General features: G+C 41.1%; 1 protein-coding gene and 1 long non-coding RNA gene across 2 annotated transcripts in view; one reads left to right on the plus strand and one right to left on the minus strand.

Annotated features, from left to right (window-relative positions):
* Positions 1-24,111, plus strand: part of LOC141140053 (uncharacterized) — a 208,228-nt gene that overhangs the window by 14,518 nt on the left and 169,599 nt on the right. The window lies entirely within an intron of this gene.
* Positions 5,734-24,111, minus strand: part of TMEM30A (transmembrane protein 30A) — a 39,692-nt gene continuing 21,314 nt past the window's right edge. Inside the window, exons 4-7 of the mRNA XM_073626819.1 lie at positions 21,510-21,597; positions 18,734-18,877; positions 16,373-16,579; positions 5,734-11,016 (exon numbers count right to left, since the gene is read on the minus strand). Of these exons, the coding sequence (XP_073482920.1) occupies positions 10,823-11,016; positions 16,373-16,579; positions 18,734-18,877; positions 21,510-21,597 (633 nt within the window). The 3' untranslated portion in view covers positions 5,734-10,822. The remainder of the gene's footprint in view (positions 11,017-16,372; positions 16,580-18,733; positions 18,878-21,509; positions 21,598-24,111) is intronic.

Raw genomic sequence — 24,111 nt, forward strand, 5'->3', positions numbered from 1 at the left:
GCCTCTTGCCAACAGATTATGGGCCCTGGCATTTGGGGAAATGGTGCTCTCTGTGAGCTGTATGCCTGGGGACCCTGGGGTTGTTTTTACTTTGGATTCAGCTCCATGTCCCCCCAAAACACACAGACTCTGGGGACCCTGTATTTGCCATAGTAGCAATAGTGACTGAGCCATACTGTTGGGGCTCATACTGTGAGAAGATGCTAATGTCATCAACTCCACTCACCTGTCTGATGTCAGTTATAATGTGTTTAATGTAAATAAGTTTACTCTAGGTTCTAAGGGTATTCAACTCATTGTTGTTTGTTCTAATTAACCCTGTGTTGATGTTTATGGTAATGTGTGTTAATTGAATGAGCTGATCACATTAGCCACCAGCATTGGCTAGGAGACGAATGGTCTAGGCTGAGGAAGGGGGAGATTATTGTTAATTGTAATTAGCTCCAGCTATTGTGTTTATACTACTGTGTGAAGCTTGGTGCCCACAAGTCTGTCATCTGGTCTGGGTAAATTTTTTAGTAAATTAGCTCATGTTAATTAGGTTAGCTTTGAGTCAGCCTGCTGTATAAATGTGTGTGAGATCTCAAATAAAGAGTTAGTTCTGATGTACTCCAAGACTGGTGTTGTCTAGTTCTTGGGGTTCCTATAGCCAGATCCATTGGACTCGTGTTCCAGAACTTAGGAAGCGGTATACTGACGGAAGCACTCAAGCGGAGTGTGGGACACAGAAAACAGAAAATATCCAGTGAGCTCAGTTGTGCAGACAAAAATGTCTTGATGTCAGAGAATGGGCAGACTGGTTTGAGATGATAGAAAGGCAACATTAACTCAAATAACCACACGTTACAGCCAAGGTATGCAGAATACCATCTGATTGCAAAGCAGATGGGCTACAGCAGAAGACCACACTGGCTGCCACTCCCGTCAGCTAAGACCAGGAGCCTAGACTAAAATTCGCACAGGCTTACCAAAATTGAACAATAGAAGATTGGAGAAACGTTGCCTGGTCTAACAAGTATTGATTTCAGCTGCAACATTCAGATGTAGGGTCAGTATTTGGCGTAAACAACATGAAAACATGGATCCATCCTGCCTAGTATCAACGGTTCAGGCTAGTGTTGGTGTAATGGCATGGGGGATATTTTCTTGGCACACTTTGGGCCCCTTAGTACCAGTTGAGCATCGTTTAAGTGCCACAGCCTACCTGAGTATTGTTGCTGACCATGTCCATCCTTTTATGACTACAGTGTACTCATCTTCTGATGGCTACTTCCAGCAGGGTAATGCACCATGTCACAAAGCTCAAATCATCTCAGCCCTGGTTTATTGAACAGGACAACGAGTTCAGTGTACTCCAATGGTCTCCACGGTCACCAGATCTCAATCCAATAGAGCACCTTTGGGATGTGGTGGAACAGGAGATTTGCATCAGGGATGTGCAGCCGACAAAGCTGTAGCATTTGCATGATGCCATCATGTCAATATGGACCAAAATCTTTGAGGAATGTTTCCAACACCTTGTTGAATCTATGCCACAAAGAATTAAGGCAGTTCTGAAGGCAAAATGGGGTCCAACCCAGTACTAGCAAGTTGTACCTAATAAAGTGGCCGATGAATGTATGTGCTCTGTTCAGGTTTCATGACTGAGGTTTACAACCACTTTAAGGTAGCTGCACAACCCAATCGTCTATGATAAAAGAAAGGGGAGTTTTGGGACTTTGAGTGAGGCAATTGACAAACAGCTGGATTTTGTATAAAAGCTTGACATGTTTATTGTCGTTAGAAAAATATAGCATTAAAACAGGAAGTACATATATAAAAGCCATATTATATACACACACAAATAATGTAACAGCACATTATAATTCCCGATGTGTGAAGTATAAAATTCTGTAAAGAAAGAAATATTTTTTGAAGTAGTAAAAAACATTTTGTACATGGTATGCATGCAATACTCGTGCATAAAGAAAGCATGGTTGCAGCCTACAGTGCTCAACATGTTTTGTGGTACAAAGCCACTTCCTCGGGAGAAAATACATCCACATATATGGAGCTATGGTTCAATAGATATGCAGCACTACGAAACAAGGGCCGCTAGAGTTGTCGGCTGTCCCCAGAGCTGAGGTAACGAAACCGCGTGTAGGGCAACCAGTACCCCCTTTGAGCTATTACATATTACTTCTTGTCACTATCCAGTGCATCATCGAGATTTCCATTTCTGGGAATGCTTTGTGGGTGGTTGCCTCACGCGCAGTTTCGTTATCTCAGCTCCCGGGACAGACAACGCCTCTAGCAGCCCGTTTTATTGTCCCGCATATCTTTTAAACCGTAGCTCCATACATGTGGATGCATCCGCTCCTGAGGAAGTGCTTTGTACCACGAAATGCGTCAAGCACTGTAAGATGCAACCATGCCTTCTTTATACATCAGTATTGCATGCATACCATCAAATACAAAATGGTTTTTGCTACTTCAAAAAATATTTCTTTCTATACGGAGTTTTATACTTTACACATCGGGAATTGTAATGTGTCGCTACCTATATATATATATATATATAATGAACTGTACCGTGTGTGTGTGTGTGTGTGTGTGTGTGTGTGTGTGTGTGTGTGTGTGTGTGTGTATATATATATATATATATATATATATATATATATATATATATATATATATATATATAAATAAAATGAACTGGTGTGTGTGTGTATGTATATATATATATATATATATATAATTTTTTTTTTTCTCAGAGAATAGGTGCAGGAACTCCCCCCTGTCTGAGTCACCCCTTGTCTCTGCCCCCTACCCACCTCTGACCACCGTCCCTTGATTCCACCACCTACCAGTACTGCCCCTTTTAGAGAATACAGAACCAAGTATCATTTGTGATGCTAAATCATTTGTATGGAACATGCTGATGATAAAATGAAAAGCAGTAAAATAGATCCCCTGCAGTCAGCAACAATAGAATCCCAGCAATAGGTAGCCACACAACAATAGACTCCCCCAGCAACAATAGATTCCCTGCAGCAAAAAAGTGAACTACCCACAACAAAATATCACACCCAGTAACAAAATATCCACCCAAGCAACATTAGACGCCCCCCCCCCAGCAGCAACAGATCTCCCAGCAGACAGCATCAATAAATCCTCCAGCAGCCAGTAAAAATAGACCTCTCCCTCAACAGTAGATCCCTTCCAGCAACATAAGACCCCCCAGCAACAATAGATTCACCATCAGCAAAAATAGACCCTCACACAAAATCAGATCCCCACCAGTGACAATAGATCCCTCAGCAGCCAACATCAATAGACCCTCCAGCACATCCCACACCCCATGCTATTACATGCTGGAGGTACCGGAACTGCGTTCCTGCTGAAAAAAAGCCCTGTATATATATATAAAAATTACACTTACTGTTTAATGCTATTTTATTTGTCTTACAAACACTAAACATGTCAAGTTTTTATAAAATATCCAGCTGTTTGTCAATTGCCTCACTCAAAGTCCCGAAGCTCCATATTCTATTTACTTGATGCAGGGATGGAGGCACATGATTTTATGTGCGTCATTCAAAGTCCCTTTACACCCCCTCCTATACAATTGTCTAAGAGAAGACCATGTGTCCTCTAATGTACAATTAAGAAAAGGTTTTGTTCTTCTCATTGCAATGTCCAAAAGGGACAAGGAGACCAGGGACAGACTGTGGGTACCTTCCCGTTTATTGAGAGGAGTTAAGCTGGGTACACATGATCCAAATATCAGCCAGTTCAGCAGGAACCAGCTGTTCGGACAGTGTGTACAGCTGCCTGTCTGACAGAACCCTGTCTCCCTGGAAATCCAGCATCTGACCAGCACTGGCAGCCAGTGCTGATTAGTGTGTTCTGGTGGGATGGGAGACAGTCCCCCTGTCAGAACACAATAGCACAGTGGGGGAGATCGTCGCACTAACATCGCTAAAGTTACAATTTCCCTACACCGCACTAACAATGCCAAAGTATTCCCTATCTATTACACCTCCTGGATCTGATGAAATGTTTTGCTGGAGAATGTTTTCTTTTATTCCAAATGCCAATCAGAGCACTTCACAAAACAAAATGGTTAGCTTACAATCCTGTTCACAAGTTGCATTTGGGGAGCTTTGAAAATTATACCCTGTGTCACTTTCTTGGTGCTTCAAAGCATCTCCAAAGTGGTTTTGTGCTACAATCTCAAGTAGGCGCAGCTGAAGTGCACTAGTACTGTGACCATACACACTGCAACAATTAGTAGACAGTAGCAGAAACAAATACACGCATACCATATTACTAGTTAATGATTATCATTTTCCAGAGAATACAGTTTTTAGTTAACAGGCTTTGCAAATACATCAGTGGACAAAAAGGAAGACAGAGCTAGTAAAGGACCAAGTAAACTTTATTTTACCAATGCCATCCAGTGTATTAGAGAAGTACAAGACTCACTATCTGCCTTTTCTTCTATGTTGTAAATTAAAAGATTTGCTAAACTTAGTGTGCTGTACTTCAATCTTATTTTAGATCTTTGCACTTTTTCTGCATTACACATTTTCAGAAAAAGAAAAACAAAAAGCGAATGCTAAATTGCAACATTGACATTTTCTGGAGTGAGTTGTAAGTCAACTAGTTTTCATAAATGTGTTGCACTAGCTTTCGTACACACAGGAGCTTAAAGCGGAGTTCCACCCAAAAGTGGAGCTTAGGCTCATTTGGTTCCTCCCCCCCTCCAGTGCCACAATTTGGGGAGCTTTGAAAATTATACCCCATGTCACTTTCTTGGTGCTTCAAAGGATCTCCAAAGTCTCCATAGAAGTGTGACAATGCTTGTGAACGGCACCCTGCAGCTTTTGAAAGGCTTTTACTCAGAGTTAGCTTTGCTTTCTTTTGGAAGTATTGCAGGTATGAGATATCCCAGGATGCACCAACAAGCGAACGGGAAAGATGTCATCAGCAATCACTTGCAGTTCATGTATATATACATCTGCAGAAGACATCAGGCATGGTGTGTAGCAGAGAGCAGCAGAAAGGGGAGCAGGGTCCGGACTGAAGTGGAGCAACTAGCAGATGGTACACATGGTGTGCAACATGGAAACGCTATAGGTGTAGGTGAACAGGACTGGAAAGTGAAGACTGAGCAGATGAAACTAGCAGATGTCACATGTGGTGTGCAGCATGGGAGCAATGTAGCAGGAGGTGAGCGGAGACCAGAAAGAAAGGAGGAGGATCAGGAGAGCTGGGGGGTACTACTGAGCGGGGGGGGGGGGGGGGGGGAATCTGCTGAATGAGGGTTCTAATAAGCTGGTGATCTGCTGAACAGGGGTACTAATAAGCTGGGGTTCTACTGGGCACCTTTACAACAAATAGAAAGTCAACACACAAGCATATTTAAAGCTTCAAAAAAGGATTACAGAAGCATCAAAAACACATTTAAAAAAAGCATGCACAAGCAGCAAGTGCCTTTAATTTGTGTATACGTCTAAGCAACTCCCTAACTACTACGTGGTGTGCCGCTCACAAACTTTTCATCTAGCATGCTGTAGAAGTGCAGACTTCTACAGAAATGGGTGAGCACATGGGTAAAAACAAGGATTCTAGAGACCTTGTGTGGGTTTGATATATGCATTACAATAGCAATCCAAGTCCACTTGCGGAGCTGAAATTTGCAAACTATTGTTTTTATTTCTCTATAAATGATAGACAGGACAAAAATACTTCATTTAAGAGAATTTATTTACTGGAATAAAGTAAAATCTTGGATATAACAGGGAAACAATCACAGCACTTGTTTAAACAACTGCAACTATACAACCACACAATTGTTCAACCAGTTATAGAAAACCTGCAGACAATCTAGTGGCTTTACTTACGAAATTGTTTAACAGGTCCTTTTTTCGCTACATTTGCAAAACAATATTTTTTGCCATACAGCGAGTTACTATACACTTAGGATTCCATACCTGAAAGACCGTTATAGGTGATATAATACGGTTTCTTTGCTTTGTTTTTTTTTTATTTTGGAACTTTCTTCAATGTAGCACGTTTGCAATAAGAAAGTCAAGTTAGACAGTTTTAACTTATTTTTGCTATGATCATTGATGAGCAGCTGAAGGTGTGAGTTCTAAATACAGCACAAGATACTCTTGGCTTGTTACAATGTCACAAACAAGCAACCATTTTCAATAGTATGGTCCAGGCACAGCAAAAACAATATTGCATCTCCACAGAAAGACATTATGCACACACATAAGGACCCATTCAAGCTATGTGCAATTACCTGGGTTTCTGCATGGAAAAACAAAGGTAACTGCAATGACACAGAAAACTGTTTCCTGTGCGTCATATACAGACCAGAACAGGGGGGAGAATAATATGTTCAAAGTCTGTTCTGAAGTAAAATAAATATTGAAGAATTTATTTAAATGCAATGCTTTTGTTAGGGGAATAAATGGGGGGAAGAAAGGGAGGTGGGGATACATAAAATGACAGACAGCATAAATCAAATACTTTAAGAAAAAAACTGTAAGACTACAAATATTGGAACCTTCACCATGTGCACAATATACAGCTAAAAGGCAGCAACATTTCACATTTAGAACCAAGCAAGCTAAATATTGTTCATACTATACATATATGCATGTGTGCGTTATCGCTGCTCTGATTTCAAGGAGGCTTTTGTCCAGTAGATGGCAGCAATGTCACACGGCAACCTCATTCGAAGCGCACAATTGTGTGTGTGTGTGTGTGTGTGTGTGTGTGTGTGTCAGATGTTAGAGGTTCCCTATGTGGTCACTAGAAGGTATGACACAAAAAAAAATTTAAAAAAAAATCCATGTATCTTCATGTCTTTTAGATTCTTAATATAGCCTTCCTGTCACTTCTCAAGTTTTTCAGCTCACATAAAAAGCAACTTTTATTGATTTACTTTTAAACCCATCATCCCTTTTGCTACCTCGGCAGAATAAGACTACACTTTCAAACTATAATGAAAGTCCACAGCATCACAAAGATGTCAAAAGGGGCTGTGATATAACATGCCAAGCAAAACATAAGAACGTGTGAGAACTTTTGGCGGTGCCTCCTGTGCATCTACCTTGCCTCTCTAACTGCAAATACATGTTCAAATCAACAGTGCTAAACTGGAAGAGACATCAGAGGATGCAGGATTGGAAATAAAACTATTAATAAACATTTTCTACAAAGGGCTGCAATATAATAACATCAATATTTACAGAAATCCATGGTCCCCTATAAGCTGTTGAAGCTAATATACAGAACATTGTTTTAGAGGTTACAAGGAGGATGATGGTGGTGGGAAGTAAAGTGGTTTTGTGCTACAATCTCAAGCAGGCGCAGCTGAAGTGCACTAGTACTGTGACCATACACACTGCAACAATTAGTAGCAGAAACAAATACACGCATACCATATTACTAGTTAATGATCATCTTTTACCAGAGAATACAGTGTTATTGTAACAGGCTTTGCAAATACATCAGTGGACAAAAAGGAAGACAGAGCTAGTATAGGACCAAGTAAACTTTATTTTACCAATGCCATCCAGTGTATTAGAGAAGTACAAGACTCACTATCTGCCTTTTCTTCTATGTTGTAAATTAAAAGACTTGCTAAACTTAGCGTGCTGTACTTCAATCTTATTTTAGATCTTTGCACTTTTTCTGCATTACACATTTTCAGAAAAAGAAAAACAAAAAGGGAATGCTAAATTGCAACATTGACATTTTCTGGAGTAAGTTGTAAGTCAACTAGTTTTCATAAATGTGTTACACTAGCTTTCGTACACACAGGAGCTTAAAGCGGAGTTCCACCCAAAAGTGGAACTTAGGCTCATCTGGTTCCTCCCCTTCTCTGGTGCCACAATTGGCACCTTTCAGGAGCCTCAGCAGCAGATATTGACGTTGCGGCGCTCCTCCCTCCTCTTCCCCCTGTCGCCGGGCCAGTAGAAAAGAGGAGCAGAGCTTTGCATATGCGCAGTAGGGTTCCCGGCGTGAAGCCTTAAGGCTACACTGCTGGGTTCCCTTACCCGCAACAGCAGCACCCGACAGCTGGTGGAAACATCAGCTGCTTTGCCAACATCACTGGACTCCAGGACAGGTAAGTGTCCTATTATTAAAAGCCAGCAGCTGCAGTATGTGTAGCTGCTGGTTTTTAATTTTTGCAGCAGTGTGCAGACCGCAGCTTTAAGACCCCTTTCACACTGAAGGCGGTTTCAGGTGTTTTAGCGCTAAAAATAGCTCCTGTAAAGCTCCTCTCATGCCTCCCCAGTGTGAAAGCCCGAGTGCTTTCACACTGGGACGGTGCGCTTGCAGGACGGGAAAAAAAGTCCTGCAAGCAGCGTCTTTGGGGGCCGTGCGGTAGTGGTGTATACACCGCTCCTGCCATTGAAATCAATGGGCAGCGCTGCCCAAGCTCCTTCTTTGAGGTTAAAAGCGCCCCGCCCCCACACAGTGCCAGTAAAGCGCCGCTAAAACTAGCGACGCTTTACCACAAACGCGACCTGCACCTCAGTGTAAAAGGGCTCTAAAGCGGACCTACACTCTACTCTTCTCCAGTGAGCTCCCTTAACTGTACAAACATCTTCTCACCAGCTTCTTCCGAATTCTGGATCTTAGGCCATCTCCAATAGCCAGGCTAGGATGACATAAATCTCATGCATCCATGAGTTATTTGATCCCTCTGGAAAGAGTGGGAATTGTACACTGAGCTGTGCATGCGTAGCTCAGTATGCAGTGTAAAGAGTTTGCCAGGAAGAAGATATGAATCCTTTACTGAAGAAGAGAGCCTGGGGTTGATATACTAAAACTGGAGAGTGCAAAATTTGGTGCAGCTGTTAATGGTGGTCAATCGCTTTCTAACCTGAAGTACTTGTAAAGCCTCCTGGTTTTTTTCATTAAAATAATAAAAATGTCATACTTACCTGCTCTGTGCAATGGTTTAACACAGAGCAGCCCAGATACTCCTGTTCTCAAGTCCCCTGCTGGTGCTCCTGGCTCCTCCCTTCGGTCCATAGGCATCTATTCGGGCAAGCTTGCTCCTGCGCCGAGCTGTTTGCGTCTATGCAGGCACAAAGCCAGGCTGGGCCCCTCCCCCCGTGCTCAAATGTTTTGGACTGCTTTGGCTCCCGCTGCTCTCAGCTATGCCTATTAGAGCTAAAGAAAGGGAGCTGCTGCAGACATGCACAGCACTGGACCAAGATCAGGTGAGTATTAAGGGGAGCTGCACTTAAAGGTTTTTTACCTTATGCAGAGAATGCATTAAGGTAAAAAACATTTACCTTTACAACCACTTTGAGCTTGATCAATTAAAGCGGGGTTCCACCCAAATTTTGAACAATATCTGTATGTATTCTCTTCCTTGCCTAGATGCTGACATGCCGTTTAAAAAAATTTAAATCGCCGTAATTACCTTTTATTTTTCTATTCTTCTTTGCACTTCCTGGTTCTCCTCCCATGGGAGTAGGCGTGTTTCTAGCCTCTCCCAGACTCCTGGGAGCTAGTCTCAGGCTTCCCAGGATGCCACTGAGCATGTGCGGGAACGAGCAGTGAATGCTGGGAGCACAGCATTCACCACATCCAGGAAATAAATGCTTGTGGGCTTCAAATGCCCACAATGAAGATGGAAGCCGCCTGCAGTGAATAATATAAGTTATTCTTTCCGACGAAATCTGACACAGGCGGACATATTACACACAATATGTGAGTATGTAATGCTGAGAAGAAAAGTTTGTGGATGAACTAAAAAAAAAAAAAACGATAGATAGGTGGACCCCCGCTTTAAGCTTTGACAAAAAACCTGGAAGCGGATTGGTTTCTATGCAGAGCTGCACCAGGTTTTGCACTCTCCAGTTATAGTAAAGCAAAAGTTTTGGCCTAAAACTCGGCTTTAAGACAATTCCCATGCAGCGCAATCCAGGATATGCACAAATGGGTTCTGAGCTTATTCAGTTGTTAAAACGTGTCCAGAGCACACTAAATGTCAACAGCAGGGGTACTCATTGGCACTTACACAACAGCATCATTTTACTTCTATAGTAAGCTGGTTTGTAATGCACTACAATGAACTTAGAGGGCACAATCTGCACAGAAAGGAACTGCTGTGTCCACTGTCACTGGAAAAAAAAACTCCTTTAAAAAGAAGAAAAAGTTTACACTTTCCTGTCTAGTTACCATTTGAAAAAAATCTTTGCTCTGTTGCACAAAAAAAAAGAAAGAAAAAAAAAGAAAGATCACATAAGGAATCTGCACAGCTGGCACATGAGGGACCACAAAACACAAGCAATGGATGCATCTGACTCAAAGAGAGAAAAAAAAAGAAAAAAAAAACGTTTTGCAATAGAGTAATAATTCTATGAAAGGGCAATGGGCATTAGGTATAAAGTCTCTTCTTTTACAGCAGCTTTTATTTTTTCAAAAAACAGAGTCACCTGCTCAGCATGTAAATTACAATCTTAACTCTGCATTTAGTTGGAGAGGCCAATACAAAATGGAGTAACACATATCAGTGCAATGGACTTTAGGCACCAGACACAGCTGAGTGCCATACATGTATCAAGTCTGGATCAGCTCAGAAATCCCACTGGCAACCATGTTATGCAGCAAGAAGTTCAGTGGAAACAGAGCTTGCACATGGATGAGGCAACAAATATGTTTTTGACCATTTCCTAGGTACAACAAATAAAAAGGCCTTAAAATGAGCCCACATAAGAAAATAAATAGCATTAGAAATACTACAGCAGAAAGCTAACACACAAGCAGTGCAGACTTGCTTAGATGCACATGCAAACCATTAATTTGGAATATCAGCACTGTTATTACGATTGCCATATTTGGTATGTATGATGAGAAGCACAACACCTAAGAAAAAACAGATCGAGCCCACAGTCATGTATGCAATTCCTAAAAATGGGTTCTTTCCTCCCATCCAAGAAATTGTGCTTAGAATCATTCTCTTTCTTCCATCAAAGCTGAGAACAGGATAATCTGAGAATGGTATAGGAAAATTACTTCACCAGGACAAAAAAAAAACAAAACAAAACAAAACAAAACAAAAAAAAAAAAACACTTGACGCCTAAGGGTAAAACAATTGTAAATGCCCAATTTTACAACGTTGACATGTGTTAGTAAAACTGTGTATATCGTCACAAATACTTTGTGTATCCAGGTGGATTACACCTCTCTTTTTTTTTTTTTTTTTTTTTTTTTTTAAATTTAGCTGTATATTTCTTGCGGTCATAATTTACCAAACAACCAAAAAAAAATTCTCCTGCTCCTGACGAGTTGTTGTTTGAACCCATAGTACAACCCAGAAACAAAATGCGCATTTTGAATTTTTTTTTTATCCTGCCTAAAACACACTGACATTGATACCAATTAAATTATTCTATTAAATTCTAACCAAAATATGTTGACTGTGACCTCTGACCCCAACCTTGACACTAATCCTGTCAAACTTTGATCTTATTGACTATTTATTTATATTAGATTTTTTTTCCCCACACTTTGGTTTGTTTACAATTCCTTTCCGGCAAAAAGAGGAAGATACAAGGCATCTTTCTCTTCAATCAGAAGTAGTAAACACAGGGGCAGGCCCAGAGGCTATCACAGCGATCAGTTGACCCAGAACCATGAGTCCCGGGTCCTGATCGTTAGGACAAGACCAGGGGCTCTTGTTAAGTGCATGGTCTCTGTGCTGGGAGCACATTGTGCAGCCCGCTCACAACACAAAGGGAGATGCGTATATATGTGGCCCCACGTACCGCCGAGAAAGGTTTGTCAGTGGTCTTGGTGTGCTTTGCAAAGTTTCAGAAAGAGGTGCAGAGGCAGTCAGCTTGGTTCGGTAACAGGATACAAGATCCAGCAGATACAAAGCAAGCTCTCGCAATTGGAGTCTAAGTGCTCTTGCAAAGGAGGGCCAACCTTTGCTGGCCTGCAGGTATTTCATTTTGGGACACATTGTTATGAGTATCAAGCTAGTACGAGTAATCATATATCCAAATCCAAAATGGAGTACACGTGAAACCAGGAGTAGGTGTTGAACTAAACCCCACAGTCAGAGAGGATAGTAGGGCAGTCATGCCACATACAATTGTAACTGCTGCTCAGGCCTCCAGATTTTTGGCAGACACAGTTCATTACCTGATCTCATCTGCCACATGCAAAGCCCACAGAGAAAGACTCTGCTAAAGCCTAGTACACCACCAGTTTTTTTCTTCAACCCAACGGGTTAAAGAAAAAAAGAAACCTAACAGCTCAGGTTGGAGCCACTGTACTAACAATCCAATGTTAGTACAGCAATCTCCCCTGCTGTTCTATTGTGTTCTGACAGGGGGGCAGCTACTCCGCCAGAACACTGATCAGTGCTCTCAGCCTGGCTGACACGCAAACAAATGTCAGCCGGTTTCTATTGAAGCGGCTCACATTTGGCCAGTGTGTAGAGTCTTTAGACTAGAGTGTGCATAGGAAAGAAAAAGAGTGGATATTGCAGAGAACTCCACATCCATGCCTGCAGGGGTTACCAACCCAGGACTGGTGGAGGAACCTGCAGAGATAATGATGATTAAGTCATGGGGTTGAACAGGTCCTAGAAGGACCACACATGGGTTCCCAGGAGAATAACCAGTGGGGAATCCTGATAAATCCCTGCTGCAGGCAGCCCATGCATTTAAAATCTAAGGCTTCAGAGAGAGTCAGGCTAAGCATCTGCCATATTTGTGGACTTGGAAAAGGAACTAGAGTGATTCCTCACACGAAGTTGAAATAACACTTGATGCAGAGCCCTGTGCTGTTAAAGAGACACATCCAGGTATGCTACTAAAGGAACATGGCAACAACAATACAGGATAATATAATTGGGAAAATATGCACTTTGTGACGGACTGGAAAGTAGGGATGCACCGACAGATCAGCCAAAAAAAAGGGTTATTTGCGTTTTGCCGATAGAAACAAAAAAGTGCCGATACAGCATGTTCTGAGACAGCATACATAAATGTGTCCTGACCTGAATGCTACCTGGCGCCCCACTTCGCCACGTACGCAAATCCTGGCCAGGCTCCCCATCCACTCGCTGCTTACTGACCATCTACACACCCTGCCAATCAGAGGTTGCATGAACCCACAGACCTTTGCTGACATCCCCCTGACCATGCCAGTCCCTCGTGCTCCATATGCAGGACGTTGGGGGGGGGGGGGGATTACTGTGTGCATCCAAGAAGTTGGGGGTTGGGGAATGGGGCGGAGCCAGAGATGACAGGGGCGATCTGTCTAGGACTGGAAAGAGGTGAGTTTGCCAAACTAATATAATACTGGGCTGTTTGTGACTGTCCCTTTGCTGGATACGGCTGTCCCTTTGCTAGATATGTGGAGATGTCTCTGCTGGATTGGGCTATTTCTTTGCTGAAAATTTGGAGATGTCTTTGTTGGATTGGTCCATCCCTTTGCTGAATATATGGGGATGTCTCTTCGCTGCTCTTTGACTAAAATATAATTCCTTACTGTTAAATCTTGAAAGTGCTGATAACTTGGAAAACACTCTTCATTTTTATATATTAAGTTGTAAAAGTGTTTAAATAAAAGTGTGTGCACTAAAGAATTTGGTGGGATGGCCAGTGGGCAGATTCGGTGGGAAGAGCAGTGGGGTGGTGGTAGGAAGGGGCCCAGGCCTAAAGCTGTGTAAAGGGGCCCAAAAGATCTGATGGTTGCCCTGCTCACGCGTATTACGACCAGTGCCATGCTGTAATACACAACCTCTGTGGCCCAGCTATTTTGCATGGTGCTGTGACCTCCATCCACCAACCCATTATATTAATTAAAAGTTGGAATATAATATATCTATCTATAGATAGATATCTATAGATAGATATCTATAGATAGAGATAGAGAGAGAGAGAGAGAGAGAGAGAGAGAGAGAGAGAGAGAGAGATATCTAATACATTTTTTTTTTTTTTAAACTGTCCATTTTTCAGCCAAGTGCATCATGAATTTTTGGTTTTGGTCCAGAATTTTCATTTTTGTGCACCACTACTGGAAAGACTTCCAAGAATTAGAATCCTGCTTATATCAGCTAAATATATTTCAAGTCTACCAAAACAAAAAGTCAGGCATACATCAAGCAAATTAGCAACAATTCAATGCAAATCAGGCTGCCTCCTGTTTAGCAAGGTCTCTGCAACAGTGTTTTTGTGAGCCTGTGCCTGTAATCTTGGGAAGCCAACTGCAAGGTCTGGAGTTAGATACTGTACTGTTAGACACTGTAAATAAAGCTGATTTTCCCCCTAAAGAGCAGCATGATTAGGAAGTGGTAAGGTTACAGTCTGTCAGAGTACTACTTTAAAGCAATTTATGATTAATAATGCAATCTTGTCTTAAAGCTTTCAAATAGACTGCCTTACTGCTCCTGTTTAGCACGGTCGTGCTATGTGACAGAATTTATATATACCCTTCAAGTGTTCAAAGTTTTTTTTTTTTTTTTTTTTAAGAAAACTGTCACAGTCGATTAGAAAAGCAGGTCCCCTGCCAGCATTTACTTTTTTTTTTTAGGACCACTGCTGAAAGACCACTTCTTCCACAAAGAGAGAGCAAGAGTCATTCTCTGCATCATACTGGCAGGGTACATGCTTTTCTGCTCAGGCTGTGGCTAATTTCTGAAGAAAATGAACTACAAAACACTGCACATCTTTGTTTTGCAAAGGACTCCACTTAGCAAATGTAAACTGAAATTGGAATTAAAGGCTATACCTAACTAATCTTAACCCTTTCATGACTAAGCCTATTTTTGAAATTTGGTGTTTACAAGTTAAAATCCATATTTTTTGCTAGAAAATTACTTAGAACCCCCAAACATTATATATATTTTTTAGCAGAGAATCTAGAGAATAAAACGGAGATTGTTGCAATATTTTATATCACACGGTATTTGTGCAGCGGTGTTTTAAACGCACATTTTTGGAAAAGGGACACTTTCATGAATTTTAAAAAATCCAAAAACAGTAAAGTTACCCCAATTTTTTTGTATAATGTGAAAGATGATGTTACGCCGAGTAAATAGATACCAAATATGTCACGCTTTATAATTGCACGCACTCGTGGAATGGCGACAAAACTATGGTAGCTATGAATTTCCATAGGCAACGCTTTAAAATTTTTTTACGGTTACCAGGTTAGGGTTACAGAGGAGGGTCTAGGGCTAGAATTATTGCTCTCGCTCTGACGATCACGGCGATACCTCACATGTGTTATTTGAACACCATTTACATACGCGGGCGCGACTTCCGTATGCTTTTTCTTCGCTGCGCGAGCTCGCGGGGACGGGGGCGCTTTAAAAAAAAAAAAAATTTTTTTAAATTTATTTTATTTAATTTTTATACTTATAAATTGTGTTTTAAAAAAAAAAAGTGTTTTTTTTTTTACTTTTATTGCTGTCACAAGGAATGTAAACATCCCTTGTGACAGTAATAGGTGGTGACAGGTACTCTTTATGGAGGGATGGGGGGTCTAAAAGACCCCCCATCCCTCCTCTGCACTTCAAAGTATTCAGATCGCCGAAATACTGAATACTGTGTATTTTTTAAAATTCGGCGCCATTGGCAGCCGAGTAAACGGGAAGTGACGTCATGACATTGCTTCCACGTTTACAATTAGAAGGCTGGAACGTAGCCATTCATGGCTTCGTTCCAGCCCGCCCCCAGCCGCCGGAGGCAGCCAATTGGACACCGGGCCTCCCGATCGCACGGGAGGCCCGGTAAGAGCGGCGGGAGGGGGGGGCATCCCCTCCCGCTCCTCCGGTATAACAGCCGAGTGGCTTTTACCCGCATCAGTTGTTATTTACGGATAGCCGATCGCCGGCTCGAAACAACAGTACCAGGATGATGCCTGCAGCTGCGGGCATCATTCCGGTATAACCCCCGAAAGCCGATTACGCACATCTGCGTACAGTCGGCGGGAAGGGGTTAAAAATGCTCCCTCTTCACTCTCAACACCTATTCTGACAAACCAGTTTAAGAAATATGTATATACTTACCCATTTTCAAGCTGCTCTGATCATATGATCTAGCTCCCCTATGTCATCCAGCAGCAGCTGCCGGGAGACCGACAAGGGATGAGCCATAGGAGACTATGGGTGACAACATTGCTCTCAAGCATTATCAGCCATCGTTGGGTGCTCTCTCCTCTCCCATGCAGCAGCTGCTGGCTGACACAAGTCATGTGACTGGACTGGAGTGGCCTGAAATTGCACTTTAAGAACTGGTTGCTAAATTCCTGCTTTCAATTTTTCAGCAAGTATTGTATACACTGTAAGTTGTGAAAGTGAAAAAAGCAGCCAAATATTGAAAAGGATACTGTAATTAATCAAAAGAGAGTAATTTCCAGGTTTCAATGCTACTTGTGAAGAATCAGTCTTTTCTATGAGACCATAAAGCTTTCTGAATGTTGGCAATGCTGCAGTACGCATCCATACAATAAAATCTTCATTGATGAATCCATTGTTGTCCGGATCAGAACTTAAATCATACACTGGTGTCTGCCAATTAATTGGCTTAGTTGTATCTTCGTAAAAAGAAAAAAAAAAAAATCAATTAGCAACAACAGTAAGCATGTAATTAGCAACAGTAAGCATGTAAACATACGAAGCTAGCATATGTCAAGATACAAATAATTACATGAAACGGGAATAAGCCACGACATTTCCAAGATCACATGTACTAAAGAACAAAGAACATAAAACAAAGTTCACAAACAGTGCAGGTTTAGACTGCATTAAGCCTTCCTTTCCAGTGTTCTTCCAGTGGAGGACAAATGAGTTGGTGCTATAGGAGCAATTAGCATTAAAGTGAAACTTTACCTATAACAGTTTGATAAAAATAATGTTCTTCAGCAAGGAACATACATTCCACATTAATAATTATGCCATCAAAGTCTGTGTTGTAAATTGTCTCCAGCATTGTTCCTGTTTCTTCTTACTGGAAGTTGCCATTTTGCTGACGCCTAGAACCCCTGAACAGCAGTAAATTTTTAGGCTGCAGATCAACCGCTACAAATAAGGCACAGTGCCAAGAAAATAAAGCAACTGAGCATGTGCAGAGCAGGGTGAGACAGTGTATTACTGGATTTTAAACAGTATAGTCACTTACAGTATATTTAAAGTGGTAGTAAACTGCACATTTTTTTTCTTTTTATAAACCCTGGAAGATTGGCATGATGCATACTAGCACATTATGAAATACTTACCTTAGAATGAAGCCCTCCAGCAGTGCGCTGTCACCGCTGACAGGGCTTCCATTGTTGCTCGGTCTTCCTTCTGGGTTCGAGTGCATGTACGCAGCAGTCGCAGCCATGGCACTGAGCTCTGAAGGGACGGCACAGGTATGCAATCCCTTGTCACTAGCTGCATGCAGTGTGAATATCTCCTAAAGTTTTCAGGTTTTGGAGATATTCACTGTACTTACAGGTAAGCTTTATTAAAGGCTTACCTGTAGGTACAAGTTAGAATTAAGACTTTGCTACCACTTTAATGTTTTATATAGCTATACCTGCAAAAGGGGCAATCCTGAAGTGATCTAGCAGGACTTAATTTCCTAATTAAAGTTACACTTTAAAGTCTAGTGCTTTTATGGCAATGTTATTATTTCAAATGTTTAAAGTGGTTGTAAACCCTCACATATACCCAGTGAAGTGAACAGCCTCAGATGACACACAGAGATTAAACAAATCCTCCAACATAGGTTTTACTTGTATATCTGCTGTCTTCTCCCCTCTATACCCCCTTAAAAGGGCAGGATCGTGTTAAAAATATTTCTTCATCTGTCAGAAGCACAGAGGAGAGGGCAAAGAGACTGCTGTAACAGCTGGTTAGAGGAAAGGCACCCCCCTTTCACATAGCAGAAGAACTGTGTTCTGAATAGACAAAGCTCTGTTCTGCGTTCTCCCTCCCGACACAAATTTATCTCATGTGTCGGAAAACTTCTCAGAGGTACAGCTAATAGAGGAACGAAGCAACAGAGAGAAACAACACTTATGCCCCGTACACATGATCGGACTTTCCAACAACAAAACCGTGGATTTTTGTTCGAAGGGTGTTGGCTCCAACTTGTCTTGCATACACACGGTCACACAAATGATGGCCAACAATTATGAACGTAGTGACGTACAAGTCGTACGTGATATCTCCATTATGAACGCCAGTTATATTCTCCGGCTCATACTCGATTCCGAGCATGCGTGGACTTTTGTCCGATGGACTTATGTACACACGATCGAAAAGTCCGACAACAAACCTTTGTTGGCGGAAAATTTGAGAACCTGCTAGCCAACATTTGTTGCGGAAAGTCCGATGGAGCATACACATGGTCGGACTTTCCGCCAACAAGCTCGCACCCAACATTTGTTGTCGGAAAATCTGATCGTGTGTACGGAGCATTAGAGCTTTGGAAAGAATTAAATAAAGACTACAGATATACGTGCTTTGCTGAAATTCTATGACTGGGATTTACAACCACTTTAAGTAACATTAATTTTTGATTGAACAGAGGTATCTAGAACAAAAGCCCTAATGTATAAAACATTTACAGTTAGGCCAACAGTTTAAATTGAAACTAGAGCTGTAAACATTTTTGGTATGTTTAGTATGGCAGACCGTTTCCTTTCAGTGGAGACAGTGCCTGTTAAAAACAAGCAAAAAAAAAAAAAAAAAATAGATTTTACCTTTAAAGATCTCCTTGAGGTCTGATGTATTTCCCACTGGGTTTTTGAATTTTACATTTTTATCAGTCCACCATGCAATCCCTTTCTTGGTCAATTGAATAGGCTCCTCTACTCCATCTGTGATCCGATATAAGCGAAGACTGTCTAGAGTGAAAAAGTTATCACAAGTTATCAATGATGATAGAGCAGTACCACAAAATTAGCTACAAGCAGATCATCCTTTTAGTGGTAGTAAGTGACCAAGGAAGAGATCTGCAACAAGTGCCTAAGCAGCATTTTACCAAAACCACAATTTGTGCCCGATTTTCAGTAAATGGTCCCAATAGTAAAACTTCTGCAGGAAACCAACATCCACAGCTACACTCAAAGATGAGATGGCAGGCAGGGTTTTTATGGCAAGAAATGCTACCTTCTGCCTGTTAGCAGTAATATACACTGAGCCACACATGCGCAGCTCAAAGTACATTACGGCACCTGCGCTGTGGTGTGTTGACATGGCTCCCATGCACATGCGTGGGACTGACACCCTTGTAGCCTGGCCATTCAAGCAGTTCAACAGGGCAAACCTACAATGAGGACTGAATGAAGATGGAAGTGCTCCGGCACTACCAGCGCAGTGCTGGAGGGCTTCCTATGACAGGCAATCTGTCATGATTTGGCATAAATGGTCAAATAGGTGGAAATGGCACTGCAAAGTATCTGGGGAAATGATAAAATTACTGCACACCTCCTAGGTCAATAAATATGAAACTCTCTAAAAATGTGCCCGTCCCTATAAAATGTCACAATTCATATAAAAATGATTTCATAGAATAAATGTGCAAGTAAATTCATATCAAAAATGAATAGGCTAAACATGCAAATGAAAACCCCACCAATACTATAGTGTACATAAAAGTACAAGGAATAAAGTGTCAAAGTGCTACAGTGCTTATGAAATCATTGAACCTATAATTATTAAAAAGTGCACCGTGCCAAAAAATGATGCATCATAAAGTCCACATATACATAAGAATTTCATGAACGTTCATAATTCATATGTATTGTATAATGAGTGACCAGTGACTGGGTCCTCGCTCACCAGATACTCTAGCCCCACCAGGGGGCTATAAGTCTTCCAACAGGTACTGTGTAACCTCCTCAGTATGAAGCATGCATCTTCTCTTCACGGCCACCACAAAGAATACACTCATGCAAGGGGCAGGACATAGATTTTTAACACATTTTATATGCGGATTTGCCTATTTGCTATGCGCTTACAGGTAAAAAAAAAAACAAAAAACAATACAAAGTCTTGAAGTCAATATGTCTGGAATGGCAGGCACTCCCTGGGACCCACACGCCATCCCTCACGTATTGATTTCCAAGCTTTTATTTTTATTTTTTTTAACATGTAAGTGCATAACAAACAATTTTTATATGCGGATTTACACTATTGGATTTGCCTATGTCCTTCTGCCCCTTGCACATGAATTCTTGGTGGTGGCTGTGGAAAGATGATACATACTGCATACTGAGGAGGTTATTCAGTATCTATTGGTAGACTTATAGCCCCCAGTGGGGCGACAATATCCGGTGGGTGAAGATCCAGAATAGGAGCACATGTGTCAAAAGTGTGGATCTTAAGAGCACTGGTCACCCATTATATAATACATACGAATTGTGAACTTTCATGAAATACTTATGTATGCGGACTGTATGATACATATTTGTTTGGCACGGTGCACTTTAAAATAATATTTATGTAGTTTGAATGATTTCATAAGCACTGCAGCACTTTGAAACTTTATTCCTTGCACTTTTATGTACACTGTAGTGTTGATGGAGATTTAATTTCCACGTTTAACCTATGAATTTTTAATTTTAATATGAATTTCCTTGTACATTTAATCTATGAAATCATTTTTATATGAATTGTGACATTTAAAAAAAAGGGACAGACATTTTTTTGAGAGTTTCACATTCATTGACTTAGGACTCTGTGCAGGCCAGTCAAGTTCCTCCATCCCAAACTTGTTCATCTATGTCTTTATGGACATTGCTTTGTGCACTGGTGCGTAGTCATGTTGGAACAGGTAAGGGTCATCCCACAAAATTGGGAGCGTGAAATTGTCCAACATGTCTTGGTATGCTGATGCCTTAAGAGATCCCTTCACTGGAACCAAGGGGCCAAGCCCAACCCCACACCATTATCCCCGCTCCCAAATAGATTTGGACCAGTGCACAAAGCAAGGTCCATAAAGACATTTTGGAGTGGAGGAACTTCACTGGCCTACACAGAGTCCTGACCTCAACCCAATAGAACATTTTTGGGTTGAATTAGAGCGCAGACTGCGAGCCAGGCCTTCTCATCCACATCAGTGCCTGACCTCACAAATGCGCTCTCTCTAAGGATGATCAAACATTCCCATAGACACACTCCTAAACCTTGTGGACAGCCTTCCCAGAAGAGCCGAAGCCGTTATAGCTGCAAAGGGTGGGCCAACTTAATATTGAACCCTACGGACTAAGACAGGGATGCCATTAAAGTTCATGTGCGTAAAAATGCAGGCACCCCAATACTTTTGGTAATATTAGTGGATTTCCAGTTTAACTGTATAACAACATTTTTCCTGCTATGTTAGTTGGCGTTTTTGGGCCTGGAAGCCATAAAATCGTTGCCTTCTCTCTCTCCTTGCTTTATCTTGTTACAACTCATTAAAATGACAAGAAGCATTCAGAAATTTCTATGTTTCTGCTACTTCTCTTGAAATGCGGCACAAAAAAGACGACTTACCATTAAACATACTGTTTGCGATAGCACCACAAGGAGCAATAGGCTTATTGTCACTGGTACGATAAGGATCACATTCTTTGCTTGGATTCTAGAGTGTTTAAAATGAATGTAGTTAATTTTAGACATGTATCAGGTTTGAGATATATTAAAAAAAAAAAAAAATCACCACACAAACATAAAAAGCGCAAAATGTTCGCTTTCCTCAACAGCAAAATTCTGAATTTCCCCTGGGGGAAAAACAAAAACAAAAAAAAACAGGCTGACATTTTTGATTTACTAATTACAATGCCCAGTCCTAAAGAAAAACTAAACCCTCCTATTCTTTACAGCCAAGGAAGCTGCCATCTTAGGCTGGCAATACATTATACAGTTTTCTTGTACAGTGGGGAAAATAATTATTTAATCCCCTGCAGATTAAGTTTGCCCACTTACAATGAATGGTCTATAAATTTTTATCATAGGTGTATTTTAAATTATAGAGATAGAATATCAACCAAAAAGACAGAAAACACACGATACAAATGTTATGAATTGAGTTGCAATTCAGTGAGAAAAATAAGTATTTCATCCCCAAGCAAAACATGCCTTAGTACTTGGTGGAGAAACCCTTGTTGGCAAGAACAGAGGTAAGACGTTGCTAGTAGTTGGGTTAGCAGGTTTGCACTCATCTAAGGAGGGATTTTGGTCCACTCTTTACAGATCTTCTCTAAATCCTTAAGGTTTTGGCTTAGTTGTTCCCTCCATAATTGTTCTACAGAATTAAGGTCTGGAGACTGGCTAGGCCACTTCATGACCTTATTGTGCTTCTTCTCAAGTCACTCTGTTGCATTGCCGGTTTGTTTTGGGTCACTGTCATGCTGAAAGACCCATCCATGACCCATCTTTAGTGTTTTGGCTGAGGAAAGAAGGTGCTCGTCCAAGATTTTACAATACATGGTCCCGTCCATTGGCCCCTCAATGCGGCAAAGTCAGCCCGTACTTTTAGCAGAGAAACAGCCCCAAAGCATAATGTTTCCACCCCCGTGCTTGACTGTAGGAACGGTGTTCTTGGGGTCACAGTCAGCACTTTTCTTACTTCAAACACAGAAGTCGAGTTAATGCCAAAGACCTTAATTTTGATCTCATCTGACCACAGCACTTTCTCTCAATCCTTCTCTGAATCATTTAGGGGGGGACCCTGCAGGTGCTGCAGGAATTCAATCCATGGCAGCATATTGTGTTACCAATGGTTTGTTCGGTGACTGTGGTCCCAACTGCCTTGAGATTATTCAAAAGCTCCTCCCGGGTAGTTCTGGGCTGATCCCTCACTTTTCTCATGATCATCCTTACCCCATGAGGCGAAATCTTGCATGAAGCTCTGGACTGAGGGCGATTGATGGTTATTTTGTATTTCTTCCATTTGCGAATGTTTGCGCTAACAGTTGCCCCCTTCTCACCAAGCTTCTTGCCGATGGTCTTATAGCCTATTCCAGCCTTGTACAGGTCTACAATCTTGCCCCTGATGTCCTTTGACAGCTCTTTGGTTTTACCCATGACGGTGAGGTATGAATGGAATAAAGATTCTGTGGACAGGTGTCTTATATATACACACACATACACACACACAATGAGTTGTTGTTAGGAGCACCTTCCTAAATTTACAGGGCTAATGGGTTTACCACATGAGCACATACTGTAGCCAGTCTGTGGGAGCAGAATTATTGTTGGTTGGTAGGGGATCAAATACTTCTTTTACTCACTGAACTGCAACTTTAATTATAAAACATTTGTATCATTTTTTTTTCTGGATTTTTGGTTGATATTCTGTCTCTATCATTTAAAATACACCTATGATAACAATTATAGACCCTTCATGTCTTTGTAAGTGGGCAAACTTACAAAATCTCATGGTATCAAATAATTATTTTCCCCACTGAACAATTTTTCTTTAGATTTAACAAAACCATATAATATGGGGTCAAACCTAAACACTTTCAGTTTGTATGCAATCAGGCAGGCCCTTGGACTACTTAATGTTGAATAAGAAAATTGGAAAATGTGTGTCCAGCCTTAGCCTCTGTTTGATATGATGAGCTGTGACACCAGCTATTTGATAGCTTGACAGTTTGATTAAGAGCCAACATAAACACACTTATAAGCACAAAATAACTTTAAACAGTTATTTAAGGCATGTCTTTAATGTAACGTGTTAGCAAATGGGTAAATCAGTCGGTTTAGTTCTGCTTTCAAAGCCCTCTTACTCATACGTTGTTACAAAGAACAGTTTCTGTACAACAAAATAAAGCATCTGAAATCAGCAAGGTCATCAAGTACACATGGAAATGGCGAAGTCACCAGAAAGCGAAACCCATCCAACAAAAGCTGGGCTGTATATTGATCATAAAATATTAAAATCATTAACCACACTCTTTAAAATTTAAACATCCTATGGAAAACAAGGGCAAACATACATTGCAACAACATCACTGTTCATACGTCAGTTATAATTAAGTATGCCGCTTCTTAACCAACAAACTGAATTTTTAAACTGAAATAAAAAAAAAAACACAGAAGTGTGAGTGACCGTTGGAAAAAATAAAAAAAAGTTGTTCAAGTCTCCCCC

The sequence above is a fragment of the Aquarana catesbeiana genome, linkage group LG04 (assembly GCF_042186555.1).
Source record: "Aquarana catesbeiana isolate 2022-GZ linkage group LG04, ASM4218655v1, whole genome shotgun sequence".
Classification (NCBI taxonomy): Eukaryota; Metazoa; Chordata; class Amphibia; order Anura; family Ranidae; genus Aquarana; species Aquarana catesbeiana.